At 36.0% G+C, this 24814-nt stretch overlaps 1 protein-coding gene across 1 annotated transcript in view; it reads right to left on the bottom strand.

Moving 5' to 3' along the window:
* LOC111174770 (neurexin-1) overlaps window positions 1–24814 on the bottom strand; it is an 85449-nt gene that overhangs the window by 36856 nt on the left and 23779 nt on the right. The window contains exon 6 of the mRNA XM_089922492.1: window positions 5996–6118. Within this exon, the coding sequence (XP_089778618.1) occupies window positions 5996–6118 (123 nt within the window). The remainder of the gene's footprint in view (window positions 1–5995; window positions 6119–24814) is intronic.

Here is a 24814-nt window from a genome sequence, read left to right as displayed (position 1 = left end):
ACTTAACAGTATATATAACTCTGATTTAAAGATGTAGTCAAATGTAGGACTTTGCATGAAGAGTTTCCAGCGCTTTCCTTTACAATTTTTTCTTGTTCAGTGATTTCTGAACTTGCTGTAAAATTTAATAAGAAATGTCTATTGCTTTCCTGATTCATGGCTGGCTTCATGTGGCCACTAGCGTGTTTGAAAAAGTCTCATTCCAACGGGAAGCCTCAATGGCAAGGTTCCACTGCATCTTTGGAAACCTTTTTTATGCTATGTAACTCAAGGCTGACTTTTTATTCTTATGAATTCTTGGCTTTCATGAGATCTTTGGCAAAACATAATTTCCCAAATATGAATCACCCTGATGACAATTACTGTGAAAAACAAAACACTGTCTTTAGTTCTGAGAAGCAAGATGCTGGGAGCTGGGGGAACAGAAGAGGTGTGGTGGAGGAGTGGGGGGGAGAATATGCATAATTTGTGTGAATCATCAATGTTTACTCAGTTTATATGTCCATTCATCTTTGAACTCTGAGAAACAGCAAGTTGGTTTCCACAACTGAAAAAACTTTCAACTCCTACACAACGGAGAGGGGATAGAATATAATTTCTGCTCTAAGGCCTTGGCAGTTTTGAGAACGAGTAAATGGCAGGCTAATTTACTGAAATGCTGGTTTATATTTTGTTCTCCCTTCAGTTCTAAGAAGCTAGCCAAGTCCCTTGTAGCACTTTGCCTCAAAAGCTTTTACTTGGCAGAAAGTGGAAGGCAACTTTCTGAAAAACAACACCTTTTCTAATCTTTTCTGAAGGCCTAGTTTGCAAGGTGTTCAAGAAAGGAAAAAGTAATGAGCAGAATGCATTCGAGGGCTGAACTAGATGAGGCAGTTACCACTGACTAGGAGACAGAGATGAACATCGGTGGGATTTAGCAGTACTGAGTGCCAGCATCCTGCTCTCTGGTCAGGTTCAGGGTTTCAGAGAGAACTGATGAGGTAAACCTCGGTGGACTGAACCACAGCTCTTCAGCGACAGGAGTCAGCAAAGACCCTTTGCCTCCCCTAGGACAGGAGCAACAGGCTTCTTATCGCTTAAAGGACAAACTTGGAGAACTGTCTTTTTTGGTGAGAACCAGTGAAGACAGAAGCCAACAGGAGTTTCTGCATGATCCAGGGTGTGGGTGGGAGTGGGGGTGATGGCACATGACTGATTAAATATCCTGTAACCCCAGAAGAAAGGCCTAAGGTATGATTTAAATTGATGTAAGGTCAGTTAATAAATGTGCCATCTCTTGCACCCCTGAGTTGGTGGGCTGAGACTCCTAATTTTAATAATACCTCCTGGAAAAAAAAATCTGTTAAACAAATGTGTTTGTCATCCAAATTTGGCAATTTTGAAAGGGAATTCCTTTTCTTTCAGATCATAAGCGAAACCTTACCAATGGCCTATGGATTCCTAATGAAGTCTTAGGTGCCAGAGTTCCCCAGTATTAACTAGCCAAGGAGACATGGGTGACTTCACCGTGAAGAAACAGTGCATGCTCAGGAGCAGAAGAGTGGAAACATGTGACATTAACTTAGGAACGATCCCACAACAGAATCAATTCTCTCTGAGTTCTCCTTTGAATCCACCACTTATTTGTTCCTATATCGATAAGCCAACTACATCCATATAAGTATCTGTTAACTCTGCTTCCTAACATGATTGCTGGTGAGAGATAAATGCACAACCATTTAAGTAACAAAGGAATGATGTATTCACTGGAGGTTGAAGAAAGCAACTGACTAATATAGGATATAACTATTCATTTAGAAGTCTGGTAGGAATCTATGCGATTGAAAAGATACATCTTAAATTTTAATGAAAATTAGATGGCAATTCACTTAGGGAACATTTCTGTTACAATGATCATTTTCATACTCTATTCATCACTTGCTAATTCACAATGTGTTGCACTGATTTTAAAAGCATGCTAACGTTCTACACACGACTGTAATTAAATACATGAGAATGGGAGGGAAAAAACGAAGCTGAAATAAAACTAATTGTATTTCAAATGACTACTATAACTACAGTAAAGGGAAAGGAAGGAAGGAAAAGGAAAGGAAAAAACGAAGAAAGGAACTAATCAGAGTTATTTATCAACTTAGCACTTGACCATACACATTAAATCTTAGGCAGTAAGGACTGAGAAGAATCACAAACTATTCGTGAATTGTTTTCAGTCCGTAGTAGTCGTGGTAGTGTGGGCAATTTAAAGCAATTCTGAAACTATTGTAGATGTATAACTGGATCGGGCAAATGAGAAAATGACATCACTGGGAGCCAAGATTCCACCTTGGAAGAAGGGATATGAAAACATGGAACGGGGGAGTCAAGAAACAATGCTGTAGATATGGAGGTGCTAGTGTGAACTCATGTTTTCTAAAATACGTGTATATGCATTTTATGTGAACGTGTAATTGATATGTATGTATGTACATCCAGAAAGTGAAGAAGTGCTAAAAAAAAATGTTGGAGTGGAGGCATGTCACAAGATCCTAGAGGCCAACTTCATGGGATTCATAGTGGCCCAAACAGGGACATTTTAAGCACCAAAATAATTAAGTGAAGTAATTATAAACTACTTGAAAATACAGAAACTTGTGGGTCTATACCAATAAGGAAGGAAGGAAGGAAGGAAGGAAAGAGGAAGATGGTGAGAGAAGGAGGAAGAGAAAAAGAAAAGAAGAAAGGGAAAGAAAGAAAAAGAAAGAATGAAGGGATAGCTCTTGTATATAGTAGAATACTAAGTGCTGACTCTAAATGTGGGAAGAGAGATGGAGTTTGAAAATAATCACTTGTAACTACTGTGTTAAAGACTGGATCAGGTAAAATCTTCAGTGGATGATACATCTAGGGCAAGTTTTTGATGAAGTACAGATATTTTCATTGTCTTAACATGTCTCTCCACAGTTTATTAGTTGTAAGGGAGAAAAACATACTGTTCAGTGGAGAAACTGGGCAACATGCTGACCAAGCATTAAAATCATGAGTCAAGGACATGGACATCATTTCCCTCCAGATGGGATACTGTAAGAAGACCACACAATCAACAATGTATTTCATCCAAGAATGCAAAACGTGAATATAATCATGGCGAAACATCAGATAAGCCCAAAAAGTGACTTTACATTGATAAAAGGTCGGAGGACTATATATCTTTTTAATTTATCAATGTCATCAAAGACAAAGGAAGTCTAAGGTAATGTTTTCCATTAAAGGGGGCTAAAGAGACGTGAAAACAAAATGCAATGTCTGGCCCTAGACTGAATGCTCTGATGGAAGCAAAAATGCTACAAAAGACAACATTGGGTCAACTGACAAACGGGGAATATGGATGAGAGAACAGATAAAACTATAAAGCAGAAACTAACACACCACTGTAAAGCAATTATATTCCAATAAAGATGTTAAAAAAATATTGTATCAATGCCAAATTTACTGAAGTTGGTGACTCTCTGTTCTGTAAAGGGATATCCCTATTTTTAGAAAATGCACACTGAAGTATTTAGAATGACGGGCTATTAAGTATATAACTTATCCTCAGTTGGTTAAGAAAACAATGAGAGAGTGAAAATGTCAAAGCAAATAGGACAACACGCTCACCATAGTAAAAGTATATCAGTGTTCTTTGTACTTTTTTACTTTTGAAATTTTTTGTAAATTTGAAATTATTTCTAAACAAAACTTTAAAAAAATGTGTTGCACCAGTCTTTTGTTTCTATACCTTCTTCATTCACTGTAGTACAGGACTTTACTACTTTACATCCTGAAGTAGTTAGTACATGGCACAGGATTCATTCTGCTCAAAAACTATTCTCTTAGCTTACTTTCCAGCTTAAATGCAGCAACTTCCAACTGCCTGAAAACCCATGTAATATGAATTCCTTCATTCGGAGCACTGATCTATTGGCCCCCAAAGGCCATTCTAGCCATGTCAACCGTCCTATGGTTACATGAAACAAAACAAACCTTCTCTGTTCCCTGAACATAAGTCTGTCTAGCCCTATCTAAGCCATACTTCCCTGTGTGGAATGCTGTCCCAGATACTTTTATCTTCTGTATTATCCTTTCTTTACAGCCTAGTTCAGATATTATCTATTGCTTTAAGCTATTCCTGAAACCTTTAAGCTCTTCTGAACCCCAAGAACATGAATTGTTTACTCAACCGTTTAGTACATTACATGCTACCCTACATGATCGGTCATCATGTGATTTTGATATGTGTATGTATTATCCTCATAAAATCATGTTATATCCGGAAAAGTACTCATCATAGAGTCATACATATATTAGGATATTAATAAATATAAATAAATGAACCATGAGTCAAAAAGCAAACAAATTTTTAAAAGTTAATAAACAAAATTAATAGGTGCTCTCTCAGTTCTGGTAACAATGGCATTTCAAAGAAACATACGTCGCTTAACCTCTTTGAACCTCAGCTGCCTCATCTATAAAGTGAGAATGTATATACCCTATCTACTTCATAGGGCTGTGTGAGATTTGAGACAAACTTAAGGGACTGAAGAATGTTCTACTGCGATTCTCACATGTCCTTATTTCTTCCCAACCTCTTGCACATGACCTTAGACCCTGTTAATTTCTACCCCTTTTGATAAAACCTAGATTGTCCAAAGAGCGGATGCTAATCTACAGAAACAATTCATTCTTCTTCCAAGAACTGCCTTTAACCAAAACTAGCTGAACTTCAACTAACACTCCTGCCAAAGCCCTATAAATATTCTGCCTTCCTTCCCTAAGTTCACAGTTTCTTTAGAGACTTCTCCTGTTTGGCGATGTTGAATAAAGGCTTATGCTAATGGCTCCCTGGTTGATTTCCTTCCTGGGAGAATAAAATGACATAACATAGCAGTGGTTTTTAAATGCCAATCCATGGAAAAGCTGCATTAGAGTTCTTCTGAGAGATTTTAAGAAAAAATAATAATAATGATGAGCTCCTCCCACACTTTCTGTGGTGTCTGGTCAGGAATTGATCCTTTTAAAGCTCTTCAGATAATTCTGAAACAAAGCAAGGTTGCCCCCACGTGTAGAAAAAAGTTTTGGAAAGCCATAAAGGGCTAATGAAATACAAGCTGGTAAGAGATCTGTGAGTTGGTAGTTTGCTTCATTTGAACTCAGGAATGATTCTCTTAAAAGTTAAAATCCCATACATGGTATTTCTACATTGATACGATCACCTGATCTCTGAGTATGGAAACCCCCTTGAGACTGAATGTAGAACAGACACTTCTCTGCTGCACAAGGACTGTCTTGTGCCTTGTACTAAAATAATTAACAGGGAGATATTCTCTAAAAAAGAAAAAGGAGCTAATATCCCAGCGGGTCATGTGCTTGAAGTTATTTTCAGCAGAGAGAATAAAGGTGCACCAATTCCTCTTTCATTCGGTTTGCCTATGTCTCCGGGATGCACCTTTATGTGGCTCACCTCAGTCAGGAATCTACAAATCAGGGATTGAACTTGACATTCTCAACATTAGAATTTAACCAACGGAGCTAAATGGCCCAAAATGATCTATTATAGCTTAAAATAAAAAGCAGATCACCTGACAGAATGCCAGCATATCTATCAATATACCCAGAAGCTAAAAAGTATAACTTGCTGCTGTTCATTGCCTATATAAGAAACAAAGAAATTGAACAGAAATTGGCATCCAAACAATAATTTCAATATTTTATAAAGCCCTAAGATATTTATCAAGCCATAAAATTAAAATATAACTTCTTTTTGCATTATTAAATGGAAAAGAACATGACAAAAATTGTTGCTCATTTGAGATAAAAAACACTTAACATGCTGCTTATTAAATTTACTTGTTGCTGGAAGAACTGGAATAAGAAATGAACTGTGTGTATCAGCTTCAAGTTGTTCACTTGGTTTTCAAAGTCAACTGCAAGAAACAGGAAAGTCTAAAGCTTCAACAAGGCAAAGGTGATGGGGCTTTACCTGTCATGGCCTGTTGATCATCCACCGTTAACTTTAAACTTTTTCCTCGACGAACCACACGCACTGTGTGCCATTCGTTATCATTGAGGTTATAGCCGGCAAAAAGGGTCTCGGGACCTTTGCCTGTAGAATATGCCAAACAGTCATTATGGACACTCAGAATCAGTCAAGCAAACGAACCTCACAGAGAGTGAGAGAAAGAGACAGAGGAAAGGGGGAAGTGAGGGAGAGGGAGGAGAGAGAAGAGAGAAAGAGGAGAGAAAAAGGAGACAGAGAGAGGAGAGACTGGCTGGATCAATTCTCAAGCCCATTAGAGTCATAGCAAGCAAGGAAAATCACGTTAACAGACATTCAGCTGTAACACTTTAAGAAGGATCTTTTAACATTACACATTGATCAAAGACAAACAAATTCACCTGTTGTTATAAATAGGCACAGTCAATACAGCATTGGGAAGCCTCCTAAATCTGCACACACTTTTCCCTCCCTCAGGAATTCTCTGATTTTGCCTTATCACTTTCTTGCTAATGAAGTGGCTAGCAGTCATGAAACCTCTGACCTTGGGGAGGTCATTAGCTCACCATTTTCAGTCAATGGCACCTGGCTGATTAGACTGGCAAGGAGGCAGCTCTGGGTACGAGACTATGTGATGGCTGCTCTTCACTCTTACATCATGTACCTCCAATGTTTACCGGCTTCTTAAATGTATGGAATGTTGTGTCTGAGAACTAAGTCTGGTGGAGGCACAGACAGTGGGTACAGGTAAAAAGAATGGACTCTTAGGAGGTGAAGAAAGTGAAAAAAACACTGCCAATAAAGGGCCGAGTGTTGAGTGGGAGGGAAGAAAAAACAAATGAGATTAAGTAGCAGTACAGGGAAGTGATGCCCAGCTAAGGACCAAAGGAAAGAGGACAAGAAGTGTAACCTACTGGGAAAGCAACCGCAAGTGAACCCATGTAAACCTGTGCAAGTTGAATTTAAATTGGCTTAGGACAGAGAGGTTATTTCAGGAGGTATTTTGAAATTATTGAAATGACGAAGTTAGACAAATGTCTCTCTTCCACATAAAAACGAAGGGAAAAAAGAGCTTTCAATAGAACTGGAATTTTTTTTTTTTTTTTCGGTACGCGGGCCTCCCACTGCCGTGGCCTCTCCTGTTGCAGAGCACAGGCTCCGGACGTGCAGGCCCAGCAGCCATGGCTCACAGGCCCAGCCGCTCCGCAGCATGTGGGATGTTCCCAGACCGGGGCACGAACCCGTGTCCCCTGCATCAGCAGGCAGACTCTCAACCACTGCGCCACCAGGGAAGCCCAAGAACTGGAAATTTTTTATTAAAAAATAAGCATTGTCAATAATCTGATGTTATGATTCATTTAAAAAATCATGAAAATTTTTAATGATACATTTTTTGGTGATAGACTTTGCCCTGTTTTTTAGGTACTGACATTTCTATATTTATACTAAAATAACTAAAGACATGACACTGAGTTGAGTTATATGACTTTCAACTAACTCAGGATCAGGATGGAGTTCATAATTTCTTCCACCAAATTCTATCAGCCAAACCAGCCAATGTCCAAGGACCATAGGAGGATGTATGAAAAGGCCAAAGAGAAGAAGAGAGAAAAGTAAATAAATTAGGGAACCAAGTACTAGAAGAAACCTCAGTAGTCCATCCAACAGGAGATCACTGTTTGCTTTTAATACCACAGGCTAACCAGCAAGCCCACTGATTTCTCTCTTAGGATATTACTGATGATACAAGTTCTGTCTTCCTTGGTTGGGGTTTCTCTGAGGCTTAAAATGAGCCAGTAACATAAGCTAAATTTTGCAGGATGAACTGCCTCTTATCTTTAAACAGAACCATCATTAAAATTAGTAATCATCTCTTTTTGTTTCTTTAGAGAAGTTAAATTGCATCTGGATACATGAATAAAAACTAGTCTAGACAGAACCGTTTTGAGAGATTGATCACTAAATATCTAGAGGAAGCCTGTTAGTTCAACAACTGCAAAAATGCTTTGAGACCAATTGCTGAAAGCAAGTTCCAGGATCAAAGGAACTCTTTCTAGTTTCAACAGTGAAGAAAGAAGTGTTTAGTAACTCTGCAGAATCTTATCATCCTACCAGCAGCAAGGGCCATTCTGAGTTTTGATCTTTGAAAAGAGAACATATCATTTTAAAGCTATTTTTATAGGGAAGATCTTTTTTTTCTTAGAAATGTGTGCTTTTGAAGCAGCTTCACTCCCATTCTCTTAATTTAAAATTGTTTTGTCAAGAAGAAGAAGCATAAGGATGATATCATCATTATACCCCATTCTGGGCTTGATCTTGCAGTAAAATCATAATGCTTCATCTATGAAACAACAATTCCCACAACAAAAGGCACAAAACCCAATTAAAAATAACCCTTTGGTTCATGAAAATCTCTGTGGGCCAACTTCAAGCTCCTTCCTTGCATTACTAAAAATGTGAAGAGATTAATTTAGGAAGACAGGGTTTGTTTTTTTTTTTTAATGCACTTAACATTCTCAGTTCAAAACAATGTTATCTATGCAACATGAAGTGTCGTGGAGAGTGCACTGGACAGGGAGTTAAGAATTGTGGTTGCTAGTCCTTAATTTGCTACTAAGAAAGAAGTTAGAGGCTAGTAAATGCTTGTTATGTACCAGGCACTTTATTTATTAACTTATTTCACCTTTACATTATCATTTTGCATATGTGAAACCAAAGGCCTAGAAATCTAAAACGACTTGTCCCGAGGTCACACAGCTAAAATGTGATAGAAAAGTGTTCCATCCTAGGTCTGACCTACTCAAAGCCTGCATACCTTCCCCTGCATTATACTGCCTCCCAGCTAATGTGGCCTTTAGATAGCAACGTGACTTCCTAGTTTCCTCACATCTAAATGAAGAGGATAGGAAAGTTGCTCTTTGTCATGACTTCCAGCTTGCTCTACAGCACAATCACAATGTTACGAAATCTTACACACCTTCTGCATAAGTCATGGTGGAAGGAAACCTCTAAAAAATACACTGCACCTCTACTCAGAGATACTGAAATGGCTGGTACTAAAGACATGATATAGATCAGTTTGGTACTAGATCCACCCACAATCAGCAATTTGCTAAAACGTGCAGCTTCTTGTAGTCTCAAGAAGTCAGACTTACAAAGTGAGGAGATGGTCTAGAGGATGTCTGCAATGCCTTTGAGATCTCACATTCTCACAAACATTTTAAACATATGTATTTGGTAAAGGAAGATGGCTTAACAGTTGAAATTTTGGAGTTCAGAGTCATTTGTCCCCATGGCAAAATTATAGTCTTTCAAAGCATTAATGATCTGAATTCCTTTTAAGATTTCTTTTTCCTTCTGGGATATCAAAACATGTCTCATTGGTACTAACACCTTACTCCCAGCATTAATGTGAGTGTTATAGAGTGAATATCTACAAAACTGGGGCAGTGGTTTTATTATTATTTTAAAACGTTGGAATTATTTTTTTCTACCTGTAATCACGCATAAAGAATATAAAAATCACATAAAGGGGAAGTTGCTCTGCTGTTAAAGAAGCAGGCTAGCTTGTCCCCCAAGGCATCACCCAGAACCTCTGGATTCTGCAGAACCCTCTAGGGGGCTCATTTCTCCCTTTAGGAAACTGATGAGTTTCTTTATCAGAAAACTCCAGCAAGGGCTTTTAAAAAACATTTCCAAGTAACCCTTTGCTCTTTAAAGTCAGATCTAAAAATACAGATTTTCTTCACTTACAAATTAAAAAAACTGTTTTTCTAGGACATCATTTATTATACATATAAAGGTCCAGAGTTATTCAAAGCTACCCTTTTTAGTCTATCTGCATTATCAGCCCTTTAGCATGCATTTTCAACACTCCTTTATTACAAAGTCCAAGTTTATAAGCTCTCTCTTGAAGATTTTATAGGCCATATCCTCTTACGTCAAGTGAGTTACAGAACAGATTGCCTTTCCTTATTTCTGTCCATCAGGAAACCAAGATTTAGGATTTGTGCTTAATTTCAGCAACTTGATTCTTTTCTTTCCTCTAAAAATACCCCCTGCATATTGACTCTTCTCCCTAATTATTTTAAATTATTTTTGCTAATCACTTTAAATTCTATTTGAAAGTATTTGGGCATAAGTTAATAAATGAATTTATTTAATGAAGAAAAGAATAGCTTCCAAGGGATGAAGTGATAATTAACCCAACTCCCCCATTTTACAGACAGCTTCATGGGAGGTTAGTTGATATATATGTATATAACATCGTTGATGGATTTCAGGTTTGTTTGCAAGCGTATTTTTAATCTATTTTAATAGTTGTTTGTTTCTTATTATTTCACGAATATTTCAAATTTATTTCATATTCAAGATGTATATAATAGTAACTTTGGATCCTTTTGGGAAGAAAGCCTTGTGTGCAAATGTCCTGTGAAGTACTTATATTGTTTTTTTTGAAAGTGAGGAAAGAAACATTAAAGAGCAATAGAGCAGAATAAAACAAAGCTAAGAAATCTAAGAAGCAATGTGATCAAAGATGTCTAACAGACTAAAATGACAGCTGTCCCTAGAGTTGAAAGATGGATGTAGCTTGGGAAAATCAAACCCAAACCAATTATATTTTTATTTTTAAAACTTTTAGACTTGAGTGCCACAAAGCTGAGACTCATTACGCACCCTTTAGGTAGCTATCTCCCTCTACTGGTATATTTTAAAGATGCTAACTACATAAATGAACCATCTGTATCAGGTACCCTATCTCTCACTACAGTTCAAACTAGTTGGTTCTAGCTTCCTTTTCGTTGCCTTAAACATCAGATGTAAGTAATTTCTATTTTATAACTATCTAGTGATTTGAGTAGCTAATCTGTTTACTCAGTTAAGCCATTTAAGCATAGGGATTCGAATGGGTACTTCTGCAAAGCCACAACCCAGCAAACTGCATAGATAATAGGCAGGTAGGAATCCATTTAGTTTGCCTTCTAGAAATGATCTATCTCCATTTTATTAAGAACAGGTTGTGTCTTTTCAACCACAGCTATGTGGGCTAAAGATGGGCATCATATGAAAGTGGATCCTAAAGTTTCCAAAGTTCTTCTATAAATTAAAAAAGAAAAGATTGGCATTGTCTTATGCATATAAATTGGTTCTACCTTTATACATAACTGTTCAATGTTTTTTGATCATTAAACTCCCTATAGCACCCAGCAATTGAATTAGAAATTACAGCACCATACATCTTAGAATTATGAAATTTTGAAATCGAATTGTCCATACTATATCTGTTGTTTGTCCCATTTAACTAGTCTTATTCATTCTGGGTTATGTGGCACCCATATCCTACTAATGTAGTTTAAAAATTATTTTGTACCAAACACTGATCGCACAAGCACTGGGAATGCCCCAACTTAGGTTTTCGAGGAGCTTTCTCGAAAAAAAGATGTAATAGATCTAATTCTAATAGATCTAATAGGGGTCAAAACACTTCTGCAATGGACCCAATAGTAAATATATTTGGCTTTGCAGAACGTGGTTGTCATGGCAATTACTCAACATTGCTATTGTAGTGCAAAAGCAGCCATAGACTATATGTAAACAAACGTGTGTGGCTTTGTTTCAATAAAACTTTTTAAAAACAGGCTGCCAGCTTGTACTTTTCAGGTCTCTGTAAGATACACATAAATAAATACACAATTTAAATTCCCTTTTCTCCTGAATCTTTACGTTGAATATTAAAGAAATAAGTAATGGAAAAATAATCAAGAGCTTAAGAGTCAGGAGAGCTGAGTTTTAGATTCACTGTTACCATTAAATCCAACATAAGCTTAATTATGCTAACTTAGTCTAATTCTTCTCCTGCTCTTGGTCTGAGTTTTCTTAACCGTAAAACAACAACAACAAAAACTAAAAACAATTTTAAAAGGCTGTAAATGGCATAAACCAATCGCAAAGTTCCTCTACTTCTAAAATGTAATCACCTTTCCTGTTCTACAAATTTAGAATGGCAGCCTTCATTAAAATGCATGGCATTTGTGTGTATATATAAAATTAGGTGTCTTATCTATATCAACTTTTCCGAGTACTACGAAGTTTTATTTGGCAATTGACTTTGAGGACTACAGCCTCCAGTGGGAGGCAGGACCTGGTGGGAAGCTGGAAACAAGCCTTGTCATTGTGACAATCATAGGAAGAGAGAAAAGCCAGGAGAAACAGAAGCAAGAGCCACCACTGCTGCTTGCCTGAGCCATGGCTCTCGGCAAGAGCACTTATGCCCGTAAATGACAGGAGGATGTGTTCCTCAGGTTGTAATTATGATACCTTCAGCCTGCTATTTGACTTTGCCATTAGTTTCTGATTTTAAAATAATTACTTTAAAAAACAGCCAGACCTCTGCTTGAAAAACAAGCAAACAAACAAACAAACTAAAACCTAAGGAGAGTAATTCCTCATTAAATGTTTCTGTTTTATCTTTCTCAATTTTTAGATACTGGGCTGGGAGCAGAATTCTTTTGTTTTTATTTCTCACATGAATCAGCTAGAGAGTTAATTACCAATTAAAATTAGAAACATATAAAGGGCACTTCCAGATTCTTCTTTGATATTCACTAACCTTACTAGGGGAAGGACCAATTAAAGAGTTTGTGAGCCCAGTGCAAAATGAAGACATGGGACCCTTGTTCAAAATGAAGCATTTCAGGACAGTGGTAGCAGAGCATTAATGCAAGCACAGGCCCTTCAAAGCACAGAGCCCTGCTGGGTGACTGCACAAATTGCACGCTGTTTGAGCCACCCCTAATTAAGAGTCTAAGTTTTGTGCTTATTTATTTTTAAAGTTTCCTTTAGTTAGCTCTATATTCAGGAATGTGCAGACAAGACTTCATTTATCAATGTAAGATAAACGGTTGGATCACCTTCCCCATACTGTCTGTCCTTAATGACAAGGCCTCTGGGGTATCAGAGAAGCTAAGCTGTCTGTCTCAGAGCTGTCTTGCTGGCCAGGCCTGGTGCCAGTCATGACCTTGGACTGACTAATCACCCTAACAGCCATGAAATTGAGGTACTAGCCCAGCCACCTAACTCCTCCCTCTTTAACCCTCCTTAAGCTCTCCTCAATTTAGCTACGGAGACACCCTTGGGAACTATTCAGTGTTTTTATAAATAGCTATTTGCCTTTACTGTATAGGCAAAGAGACATGTATAGAGTCCTAAGAACAAACAAATTTTTTTATACTAAAAATATTAGAAATATCCCTCCCTGGAACTTCCCTGGTGGTTCAATGGTTAAGACTCTGCGCTTCCACTACAGGGGGCACGGGTTCGATCCCTGGTCGGGGAACTAAGATCCCACATGCAGCAAGGCCTGGACAAAAAAAAAAAAAAAAGAACTATCCCTCCCTAATTAAAAAGTACTTTGAGCAAATAATATAAAGTTAGACATTAAGCTTGGAGATGAGGGTTTTTCAAAAATGAACAGTAACAGAAGAAAGACATTTTGTAAACTTTTAAAAACCACTGGAGAAATGAAATAGTCACATGCTAGTTAATTACATTGTATTTGCTTTGATAGGATTGCTACTTAAATCTTTCTAGAATGTGTATATCTTGGTCTGGTGCATATGTTCTGGATTCACAGATTATCTGAGTTTTTATCCTAGTTCCATGAGTTACTAGCTGTGTGACCTTGGGTAAAATATATAAGGTCTCTGTGTCTCAGTATTCCTATCTGTAAAATAAGCTAATAATAGAAACATTTTACAATATAAATTTAAGGCATTTTAATTATTTAAAACAATGCCTGGTACATGGTTCACCCTCAATTATAGTAACGGTAATATTATTATCAGTATTATACGGCCATTATTATTGTTATCTTCCCCTAAATGGGTTTAAAACCTCAGAGAGAATATCTTATGTCCTATCGTTCCTTACGTCCTATCGTTCAGTGCCTTGAACCTAAAAGCCATTCACTAATTACTTATTGAATGGGTGTATCTGTTTAGATTTTGTGAGATTTTTTTTTTATGGTAGATGAAATACCTCTTGATATTGAATTAAGTCAAATAGTTAATGAAAAGTAACTCCATTAACTTTTAATGCCTATCTTCACTAAGAAGTGTCAATAATGAAGTTTCATCCCTCTGTTTTCATATTTGGCAGCATGAAATCTGATAAGTCAAATAACTGGAGAACTTGGGTATCTCAGTTATCTGGCTAATTATTTAGACAGCTTCATTGTTTACTTCCATTGAAAATTAATTTAATGATGTGTAGAGCCTAGGAGAGCAAAATTACCCAAGGCCTGCAGTCAGTAATTTCCAAATGCAAAGAGAATAGTTGGCTTAGGAATTGGAGGATTCAAGGCTTAATGGGTATTTAATTATAAGAAAACAGGGATCTTATCTGAAAGAGGCTCTGACCTTGGAGAGCTGCTGGAAATACCCTACAAAGATTCCTCTGCCATTTTCCTAACTCAAACTAACCCTTTTCCATCATCTACAAAATAAAATTCACTATATATAACTGCCTCACCTCCTGTTTCATTTCTGGCTACATATCATAGCTCTAGGCAAGTGAATAAACAAGGTTCAAATGATCTACTAAGAAACATTTAGCCTTTACATACAGCTTTGATATTGATTGTACCCATTTATGACAGATCAGGATAAATATCTCTGATGCAATTCATTTTGATGTAAAAAATGTACATTTTAAGAAATATAATTACCTTTTAAGAATATAATTATATTTACAACACAGTAAAAATGAACACAAATTATATAAACATTGCTAAAAGAATGTTTCAAAAGAGGTTTCTTTAAATCTAATCTAGCTCAAATGACTGGTTTGGGAAGAAGCATAATAAAACAAACCTATTATAATGAAAGGAAAAATGTGGACTGTGACTTTATTTTAAGGAAAAAAGGTCATTTCCAAGAAATGCTTATCACATAATAGGATAGCTTGCAAGTATAAAATTAAGTACTAAATACTTAATGTGATTTTAATAAAGCATTTTAAACTGAAAGTGTACTCAACGTTGGCGTAACATGAAAAGTATTATATTGACACTTACTTAAACATGTCTTATGTAATACCTACACAATGCCAAGCTATCTGAATGAAAAAAGTGAAAAAGTATACAGATACTGAGCATTTGGAAATTTACAAATATTCAATTTGACATTCCATAAACAAAGCCATGGATTATAGTCACAAATGCAAAGATTTTTAAATTAAATATATGATTTCTCATCCAAACACATTGTAATAGTTACAGAATTCATTTTAATGAGAAGATCAAGAAGACTGTACAGTTCTGTAAAATTCAAGGAACAATGGCTTTACCCTTGTGTTACTATAAGGGCATTAGAATATCATTAAATGAGAGTCCTTCAATATTTTGGGGGGTATTCTTGTAAAAACCTTCTCCCCAAATAAGAAGCATATTAGAAAAAAAAAAGTAAGTTTCTGGCTTTGTTAAGTTTATTTGTCCCCTTCTTTTCATTTCACAAGTAAGTCATATCAGTGTTTGAAAATCTAGCTTTCAGTATTTGTTGTAAACATTACGACCAACTTTTTTTTTTTTTTAAGAAAATGCATTCTAAGGCATATGATAAGGGATAGTTTGTCTTTAGAATTTTTGAACTGTAGCATCTCATTTGTTTTGATCTTTTTTCTTTTTTTTCCTCAGTGATTGCCCAAAGGAGGCTATGGACAAATAATACATGATAATTCATTCATTCATCATGTAAAAATTAGAATGATAATATAAAATTTTTTTTCATAGCATTGATATAATGATTACTAAATTCTTTATTTTGGATTTTATTATGGCAATAAAAAATAGTGCTAACTTAATTTTTTCCTTTATCATAATTAGCTTATTTATCAGGCTTACTTATAGTCACTAACTTGAGGGCTATGATTCTATTTGACTGTTTATTTTAGTAACTGGAAAAATATTGGGATTACTCCTTTGTTTAAAGTTGTTTTTGGATCAAAGTCTTCTGAAATGAATGACTTGCCTTACTAAACAGGAGGTATTCTAAGACGGTGCTTGCCCAACTATAGCAATGGCTCTCAGCAATTAAATCTTACACAAGATTAATTTGGTTAATCTCAGGAGAGAGTGTTTGGAGGGTCCCTGGAGTTGGTCAACCAACTGCTAGAAGTAATGTTATATCTGTGTGCTTGTTCCTGGTCAGTCTTGCTATGGTGAGATTATGTTAGTTAGGCTTTCACTTTAGTGGGTTAGTGTCAATGATGATAACTTATACCAACACATCTAGAAGTATCTCTTCATTTACGGTTATTCCAATCTGGTTTGTTTCTCAAGATGTTGCTCACAGATGCTTCCAACCAGTTTTCATCTGATTGCTCTGAGGTCACTGATGAATCATCATAGAACTTATTTTTGTACATAAATGTTTTCTCCCTATTTTATCTTTCTTCAACTGGCTCAGTGACCTGGACCTGCTTTATATCACTTCAGTATAAAATCTGAAATAAGCAATAGATCAGATTTTAAAATACTGCATGTTATAGTCACATACTGGACCTAATGTTTACAGTATGTTGCTGAAGTAAAAGAACCTGTTGCAAAACATTTGCACACCATGACCCTATATTTTTAAAGATACACGGGTTACACATTTATTTCATTAGCACTATGCATAAAATATTTCAAGCCTATATTTAGTCTGATCTCCTGGGAAGGTGGGAGGGTGAAGAATTCTCACAACTGTATGAAAGATGCATTCAAAGAACAAATGACAACAAACAATCCAATATTAAGTACAATAAAAGTAATAGTAACTGAAATACTCTTAGAATTTCTTACTTTACCTTTGGGGAAACTGTTTTCATAATACACTTCTTATCCATCTTGCTCTTTGCTCCCATTGGTAACAAGTGAAAGAAATGGATAAGAGCTCTGAGCACACTGAATATTTCAATCTCCAAGTTTTTTGATGGTCCCATGCATTTCCCTCCTGATTTAAAGAGCCCTGCCCACTTGACTTACGTACCATATGTTTGCCAGTAACGTGTTGAAGAAATTGTAATCCTCAAGGGTATTTCACAGTTAAAGTCAAAACATTTTAAATCAGACAGCCTGGAAAAAAGATGTTTGTGGAGAAAGCCTGCTGCTCCTACATCGCCTTGGAGGCGAGTATACTGTCCTGCTCTGAGGACAGCTGACTGGATCATCAGTGGGCATCTGCCCCCAAAGCTAAAATCTGGTCAGTGTCTTGTGAGGTGACATGATTTGAAATCTCTGCTCAACGGGACCGGTATATGTAATGAATATACCGATTCTCTTTCTAGGGGAGTTTGAATACATAGCATACATTGAGTCAACAGCTGAAGGGGCAGCAAAAAGTCAAAAGACATGCACAGGAAGAGGCAGTGAACAGTAACCATGAGGTAGGAGACACCATGAGTAAACAGAAGACACGAAAATGTAGAAGCTATAATCAAGCAGAACCAAGTCAGTAGAGAAGAGAGGAAGCTAAATGGAAGCTCAGCTAGAAGGCTTATATTAATCATGTCTGACCTGTGGTTAAATGGACAAAGCATCTTTTAAATTATGCATCCACTTTAGAAGGTAGCAGATGCATAATTCCTGTCTAGCAACTACATGAGGAATTGAGATCCACAATCATAGCATTTGTTTTCATATCCTCTGACAGGTAAGCAATTGACAAAGTGTAAATTGTTAGTGGCTTTCTGTTGAGGAAAATTAGGAATGCAAACATTCTTGAAAAAATTCTAATCTGTATTTGTCTACACTAGTAAAACCAGTTATTTGACATGGCACCTTAGATCATCATTGAACATTAAGGCTGTCCAAAGGATCAGAGGCTATTTTAAACAGAAGTTCTTGAGTACATTTTAGTCTTTCTGATCCTTTAGGATTAACTCTGTATGAACCTGAATCATTAAAGTCACATCAGTAAAAAGACAAAATGCTCCAAATACAAAAAAGAAATTATTGTTTTCTTTAAAATGAGTGAAATTCTAATCATACATCTTACAATGAGATTGACTAAATGTAAAAATAAAAAATCTTAATAATGGCTAGGAATGTCTAATGTCTAATTCATATTTTTACCTTCGATTTTCTGGATCAATGATAGCATGCTAAAATGCTACCTCCCTACCAAAGAAAAAAACAAAACCAAAAAGAAACTCTAAGCTATGAAGGAAATGGCAAATGTTTAGAAACCAGCTCTCTCTAATAACACAATGAAAACCTCCAACCAACAGGTTGCGGTCTCACAATTTGTGACATTTTGTGGTATAAAAGAAAATTTCCTTTTCACAGAAGCCAAGGGGATATCAAATTCAGAATGTTTCTTCTGAAACTTTATAGGTTTTTCTGACAATTTCTACCTTGGCCATTGTTGTAATACTAACTTTCAACAATGAAAGAGAATTTGATGAATTTGGCCAATGCCAATCTGGAATTTTGTATTACTTTGAGCACACCCTTTTGCACTAGTAATAAGAAAATGCTTCACTGAATAAATTAATAATTGAGCGTGATTTCAAGATGAATTCTTAACCTACACAAAAGAGCAATCTTTTAAAACACTTCAGCATTTTATATTTGCATATAAGCAATAAACCAATTAATTGTTCACTAAAATAGACCCAACTCCTCTACTTATCAAGCCTACACACTACAATTTTGCAGAATCTATGTAGTCATTAAATGTGTACTCTTCTTTATAATTCTCATAGATTTTAGATATGGAAAATTCAAATGGGCTCTCCTTAAATTTTATTGCAATTTTGATATTTTTTTAAAGACTCACCGTCATGTGCCAGTTCCCTTTGCCTGTTTTGGCTATTTGCTTTTCATCAGAAGTCTATGGTCTCTATATTTTATATGTAATTTCTTTTAGATTTCTGTTAAAAATATTCATTCATAAACTGTCTCTTTTTCCTTTCTTTCATATATACTTTAAACTTTAAAAAATGACAACAGCAGAAAACAAACAAAACTCCTCTTTTCTGCATGTATATATTCATCTTCCTTTATTCCTTGAGCAGTTCCTATCCTAGGTGGATGGACAGCACCAGTCACTGAGAGGCAATGATTGACAGAACTCTACAAATCAAGGGATGGTTATGTGGAGGCAGAGTCAGAGGCTCCTTTTTGCAGTTCTCTGCTCTTCAGGCACCAGGCAGCTGCTCTGACCTGAATATTTGTTCCATGTTAACAACAGCCAGCCTCCAGCAATTTCCTCATATCTTTTTAAGTAGCCTGCCAAGTGGCAGCCTGATCAAAGCAATCTAATATGGCTTAAGTGCCACTGGTTGACATTTTGCAATCTTTTATTGCTTTCCATTTTTATCTACATAAAAAAAATTGGTGATAACTAATATCCAGTTGATCTTTTCATTCTGGTAATAAAATGATAATACAAAGATCTTATTATCCACTCCAGACATCCATCATAGTACATTTTCCGATAACATATTACTGAGAGCATTTCTTCACTATCTCCAAATCAAAAGTGAGGTTAAGTACTTGGCCTTAGATTCCCTTTCTCTCCAATCCTTAGACAATGAACTACAAATAAAAGGAGCTGAACTTCAACCCTTGACACTTTGTCCACATTAATGTCATCTCCGATTTTGTTGTCTCTGTGTCTTAAATAAACCATTTTCTGTAAGAAGCCAAAAATAGTTGGAAGCTCTGCCTACTAAAATGTATTTTTTCAACCCAGAGAGTTTTTATTCTTGTAAGAAAACAAGAGGAATGAGAACAGGAGTAAACAACATTGGAAATGGAGAAGTAAGAAGAGTAAATCTTGGTAGGAAGGAAGAGCAGGTGGGCAGGAGAAGAGACATGTGTAAGGATTAAAGAAACACAAATAATCAAATAAACAAGCAAAGTAAACATCAGAGAACATGGATTTATTAAAAGCCACTTTTTATGAATGCAGAGGCGGCCCCAAACTTTCCTGTGGGCAGGCAGGATATTCCATAATTATGTCATTGACTTGAAAAGACAAAAAAAAAAAAAAAAAAAAAAAGGAAAGAAAACACTAACAAAAACAAAATCACAAAAGCCTCCTTGCATCCACTACATCTTTAAAGTAGTTACTTATATGACAATTAGGACTCACCTATAGTTGATAGGAGCAAGTTTAGTTTTCAAATTTTCAATGTATTTAAACCTTCAGATTATAATACTAACAATTTGTAAGGTTACTAGAACAAGAGAGAAAGAAAAAACAAATGGGACTATTGAAGCAAGCAATACACTACCACGATGCCAGATTATCAGAAAAAAATTATATAGAAATATATAGCCTAAAAAAAAAAGAAAAAGGAAATATATAGCCTAATGACTTTGGATGTACTGCTGGGAATTACCGGGCAGCAAATTTGAAATTGAGACTGTCTTGGTCACCCTATCTCAGGCTACATACTTTGGCAAAGAGAATGCAGAATAAGACCAATGGCCTTTCTAATAGTGCTTACTACAGGCCCTACTAATAATGCATTTGAGAAAATTTCACAAGGGGTAGAAAATTTCTTTTGTGTTCTTCATAGTTTTTAAAAGTCTTAAGTCAATCAATACTATGGACTAGGCAAGAGACTCTCATACACTTACTTTCTGATGCAAACAATTCATGTCTCAGTCACATAGTACTATTCAGTCTGACTTGGCCTCTTTTGGTAATAACTTGGTAATGATTAGTTGGTATTTGTACACATTTCTATAATAATTATTTTTTGTAGAATCATCTGTAATTTGTCTTTTTTTCATTAATTCAAATAATTGATCTTTATGTCAAAAGGACGTGACTAGACAGTCCTTTTTCATCTACCTTTATTGAAATACCCTTCACTGTCCAGGGAAGACATTTATCTGCATTAAAAGATGCTGGTTCTTTTAGCAACTCCTATATAAAATGATTTTATGATGGTAGACTATGGTTCTCCATATTGGAGTTGACTGGGGAGGCAAGAATAATCTGATTGCCCTGGACAGAGGAGGATGGAGGGCCATATAATAACACCTCTGTGTTCACCTTCCCATCTGTGAATCTGCAAATACTGACCTAATCTAATACCAAGCCGCAGATAACAAACATATTTTAGCAATGAAATAAGCTAATGGACATCAATGAACTGAGATTGGTCTGGGATTGTGTGCAGAGACATTCCATTTGTAATCGGAGAGATCAAAGCATACATTTTGACACTGACATGACCGCTATTCACAGAGACGGTTCTTTTTAAAAAGTACCCTTTCCACACATAAAAATAAGCTTTTGATTTTTAAATAAAAACAGCCTCTCTCCTTCCATTTAAAGATTCTTGACAGCTTTTCCTATGGGGCAGGGGGGGAAAGGTGGCAACAAACAATCTGACAGAGATGGTCCCTGGAATTCAAATCAGCCCTTTCTCAAAAGGACCTTAACAAAAGGCTTCCCCCTGGCCTGTGCATGGAAGATTCCATTGCTGCACCTAAACTACTGACACAAGAAGGGCTGAAAAAGAAACGTATCTGCCATCTCCTAGTCCCAGAGGTCTGAATACATGCAATGCAGCTAGACCTTCCACCCTCCTCACTTACTACCTATTCTTCAGCAGCAAAGATTGGAGAGTCTGACGCTTTATATATTTTCTTCTCCGTATCAAGTAATATCTCCTTGTAAACTGAGGAAGGGAGGGTGGAGGGGTGATGAGAAAGGATGGAGTGACTACAGGAAACAGCTGAGCAATTCTGAGTAAGTGTAGAGAAACTGGAGAAGATTTCCATTCAAAATAATTTAGAATTTAATATTCATTCTCAATGTAAGATAATTTTTATGTTACAGTTTGTATACTTCCTGTGGAAATTCTCTTAAAGACATCAATTGAGGTATTCTTTATTAAGCTCAAAACACAGTTGATGTCTTAGGTATGGTATAATTTTTAGACGGTGGTGGCTGAAAGTTGTGATTTAGTAAATGTACATTTCAGTTTCAGACAGACTTATGGCTTACAGAGGATAAATGGAGTAAGTCAATCTTTCACTAAACTACAAGTTATACTGAGATACAAGTATTTTATTTATATTTTTTATTGGGTACAAAATGCAGTCCAGGTGGACAGCTCTGCTTATTTATCACTGTGAGTTAGATTTGCATTATTTGAAATGTAAATTCCTCCCTCTCCTCAAAGTTGAGTAATGACATGAATTCTAGATGGAACTTGGAGTTCTGGCTACATCTGCCCACTATTCCCCAAATAAAACAAAGGCAAAGGGAATGAAAACATTACCTGATCACTGAATGTGCTTTCCAGTGACTGCTGTCAAGTTAAGGCATTTGCAGTCCTGTCCGAGGTGTGCACTGAAAGCTCACAACCATTGGTTTAATCCAAGTAATTTAAGTGTAACACACACTCCTTAAAAAGGGAAAAAATCCACTAACCAGCAAAAACCTTTGTCCTCAAAGGTATTATTCTGTGAAATATCCAGAGAAAACACTATGCTTGATATCAGTCTTATAATAATAAGCCAAATGGAGAGAAGGAGCTAACAAGGGTAATTAGACTATAAACAAGTATTTTAAAAAACCATTGATAGAGCTGAGAACACAGAAGCACATTTGATGGGGTTAATTTCCATTAAATACTAGAGCTTATGTAGTTATATTTTGTAAATAAAAACCCATGCTTTATTGTATGCCTAATATAAATAAAATTATAGCAGAAGTCTAGAAAAATAGTTTCCTCACATGGACTTTCTAAGATCCAGGGAGAATCAAGAACATCTACGGCTGCACTGAGTCACAAATCTGGCTTTGGGAAAAGATTTTGTGAGTTGCTACTTTGTCTGCATCTATGCTCCAGAGCTGAAAGCAAACTGGACCATGGTATCGGACTTCTAAACCTGTGCTCCTTTTCAGAGAGTGTAGTAAAGATGGGGTTTGAGAAGAGGTGATGTATACTTGAAAAATGCTACCTGTATTAGAGCTCTGAGAGATTAGTTCAGGAACTGTATTCTGTTTGAGATGATTTTTATGCCTGTATGATAGTATAATAATTTATTTTTTCATAAATCATGATTCAGTTACCTTTTTATTGCTATGTTTGGAAAGACTGGCTTTTATTCTGCTTTAATATGAATATTAAAATATTTTAAGACAAATCTGAGTTGTAAGAAGCACGGGTATTTGAAATAGCATGCATTTAATTAGATAAAGCTTCTTGTTTTTGTAAGTTGGAGACCGTCACTTTATTCCTCAGAGGATGACTTACTGACATTTGGAAACGCAGCCAAAGGTTTTGGGAGTAGACTCCATCAACTCACATTCAGCATTTTCCAAGGGTATAAAAAAAATGTTTTACTGACTATGACAGTGAAAGATTAGAAGCTTGTTAGAACCATTTTAGTTAAATAACTAACAACTTTGATATATTAGATGAGATTCCTCAATGTGGTCAGCACAACCTGGAAAAGAAAAACCTAAATATTTACGTAAAGAAATAAGTTTACACTTCAGATAATGCTACAACTCAAAATAAAATCACAGTCCTTACATCCTTTCAAGTTCTCTAGTCCAAATCAAAAAACTCAGTCCATGCATCTTTTCTAACTCATCATTTGGCATGCATATCACAGATTTGAAGGGTTTGGGTTATTTTTGCAGATATATGATTAGGATGTAAAAATTCATTATGTAAATAGTCATAATGTACAAGAAAAAACTCTTTAGATAAGTAATTTTCTGTATATACATAAAACTTGGAAAAACACACATTTTCCAATGTAAAATTTTGGTTGAATTTAGAAGGGTTTAATAGTAACTTTCATATGAAAAGATTTTTTTTTTCTATATTTGAGTTAAGAGATAAAAACAGAAAGTGAAGGAAATAAGACCCCACAGTATTTTCTCCTAATTTGGTTGTGAAGAGAACTACTGGAGTCCAAGATCTGCCAAAATACAAATGCTATTTGCTTTATCCAAAGGTCTACAGAGACGTTTGCACCTTCTGTTACAAGATATTTGTCACCTCTTTTCCCACTTAGAGGTAGGAACTGAAGCAGGAAAGTCTTCAGCTGGACAGATTTCAAAATGAATTTTTACAATCCAGATGATGGACTGGTATACTTCAAAAGTGAATTCATGAGTTTTATAAACGCCTTTCTCTTGCTCTCTTTTTTTTCTTGACTAGCTACATCATAATGGAGGAATAACATTTTAAAAATTTTGAATAGGCACTTACTGGAATTACAGTTAATCCTGATACAATCTAGATGGGGAAGAATAGATGAAAAATGAAAATTTATCCTTCAAGGTAATAGCTGCAGACATCCAATAAAACACAGTCCACCCTTCCGGGGACAGACACATGCAAATATGGCCACTCCATATTGTTTATTCTTTACATCTAGAACCCAGATTCATTGTTATAAAACTGCACCATTGGAAACAACAATTAGAAGGTTTTTAAAAAAATGGCCAATTCAAACAAAGCTACATGGTGACAAATCTAAGTGAAATAAAGAATTGTTAACTGTCAAAGATGCTTGGCTTAGACTGGCTGCAGCTTTCTCCCCATCTGTGAAAGAACAAATCATTGTTTTCAATATAATTAAAAAGTGCTCCGTCACAATGGGGTACAGTGCAAGCTCAGCTAGGCTCAGACATCTTGAACCTCCAAAATCTATTATCCCACAAAGGCCAACAGAATCCTATAGAATTGTCATGGTCAAATGGAGAGCTAGTTGAAATTATTCTCATTTCACCCTAATATATTTATTATTATTATTATTTGCTTGGGCAAAAAAGG

The sequence above is a fragment of the Delphinapterus leucas genome, chromosome 13, assembly GCF_059928025.1.
Source record: "Delphinapterus leucas isolate spDelLeu-1000000601 "Yukka" chromosome 13, BTC_Dleu_Yukka2, whole genome shotgun sequence".
In the NCBI taxonomy this organism is placed as follows: Eukaryota; Metazoa; Chordata; class Mammalia; order Artiodactyla; family Monodontidae; genus Delphinapterus; species Delphinapterus leucas.
This window is presented reverse-complemented; position numbering and strand designations above follow the sequence as displayed.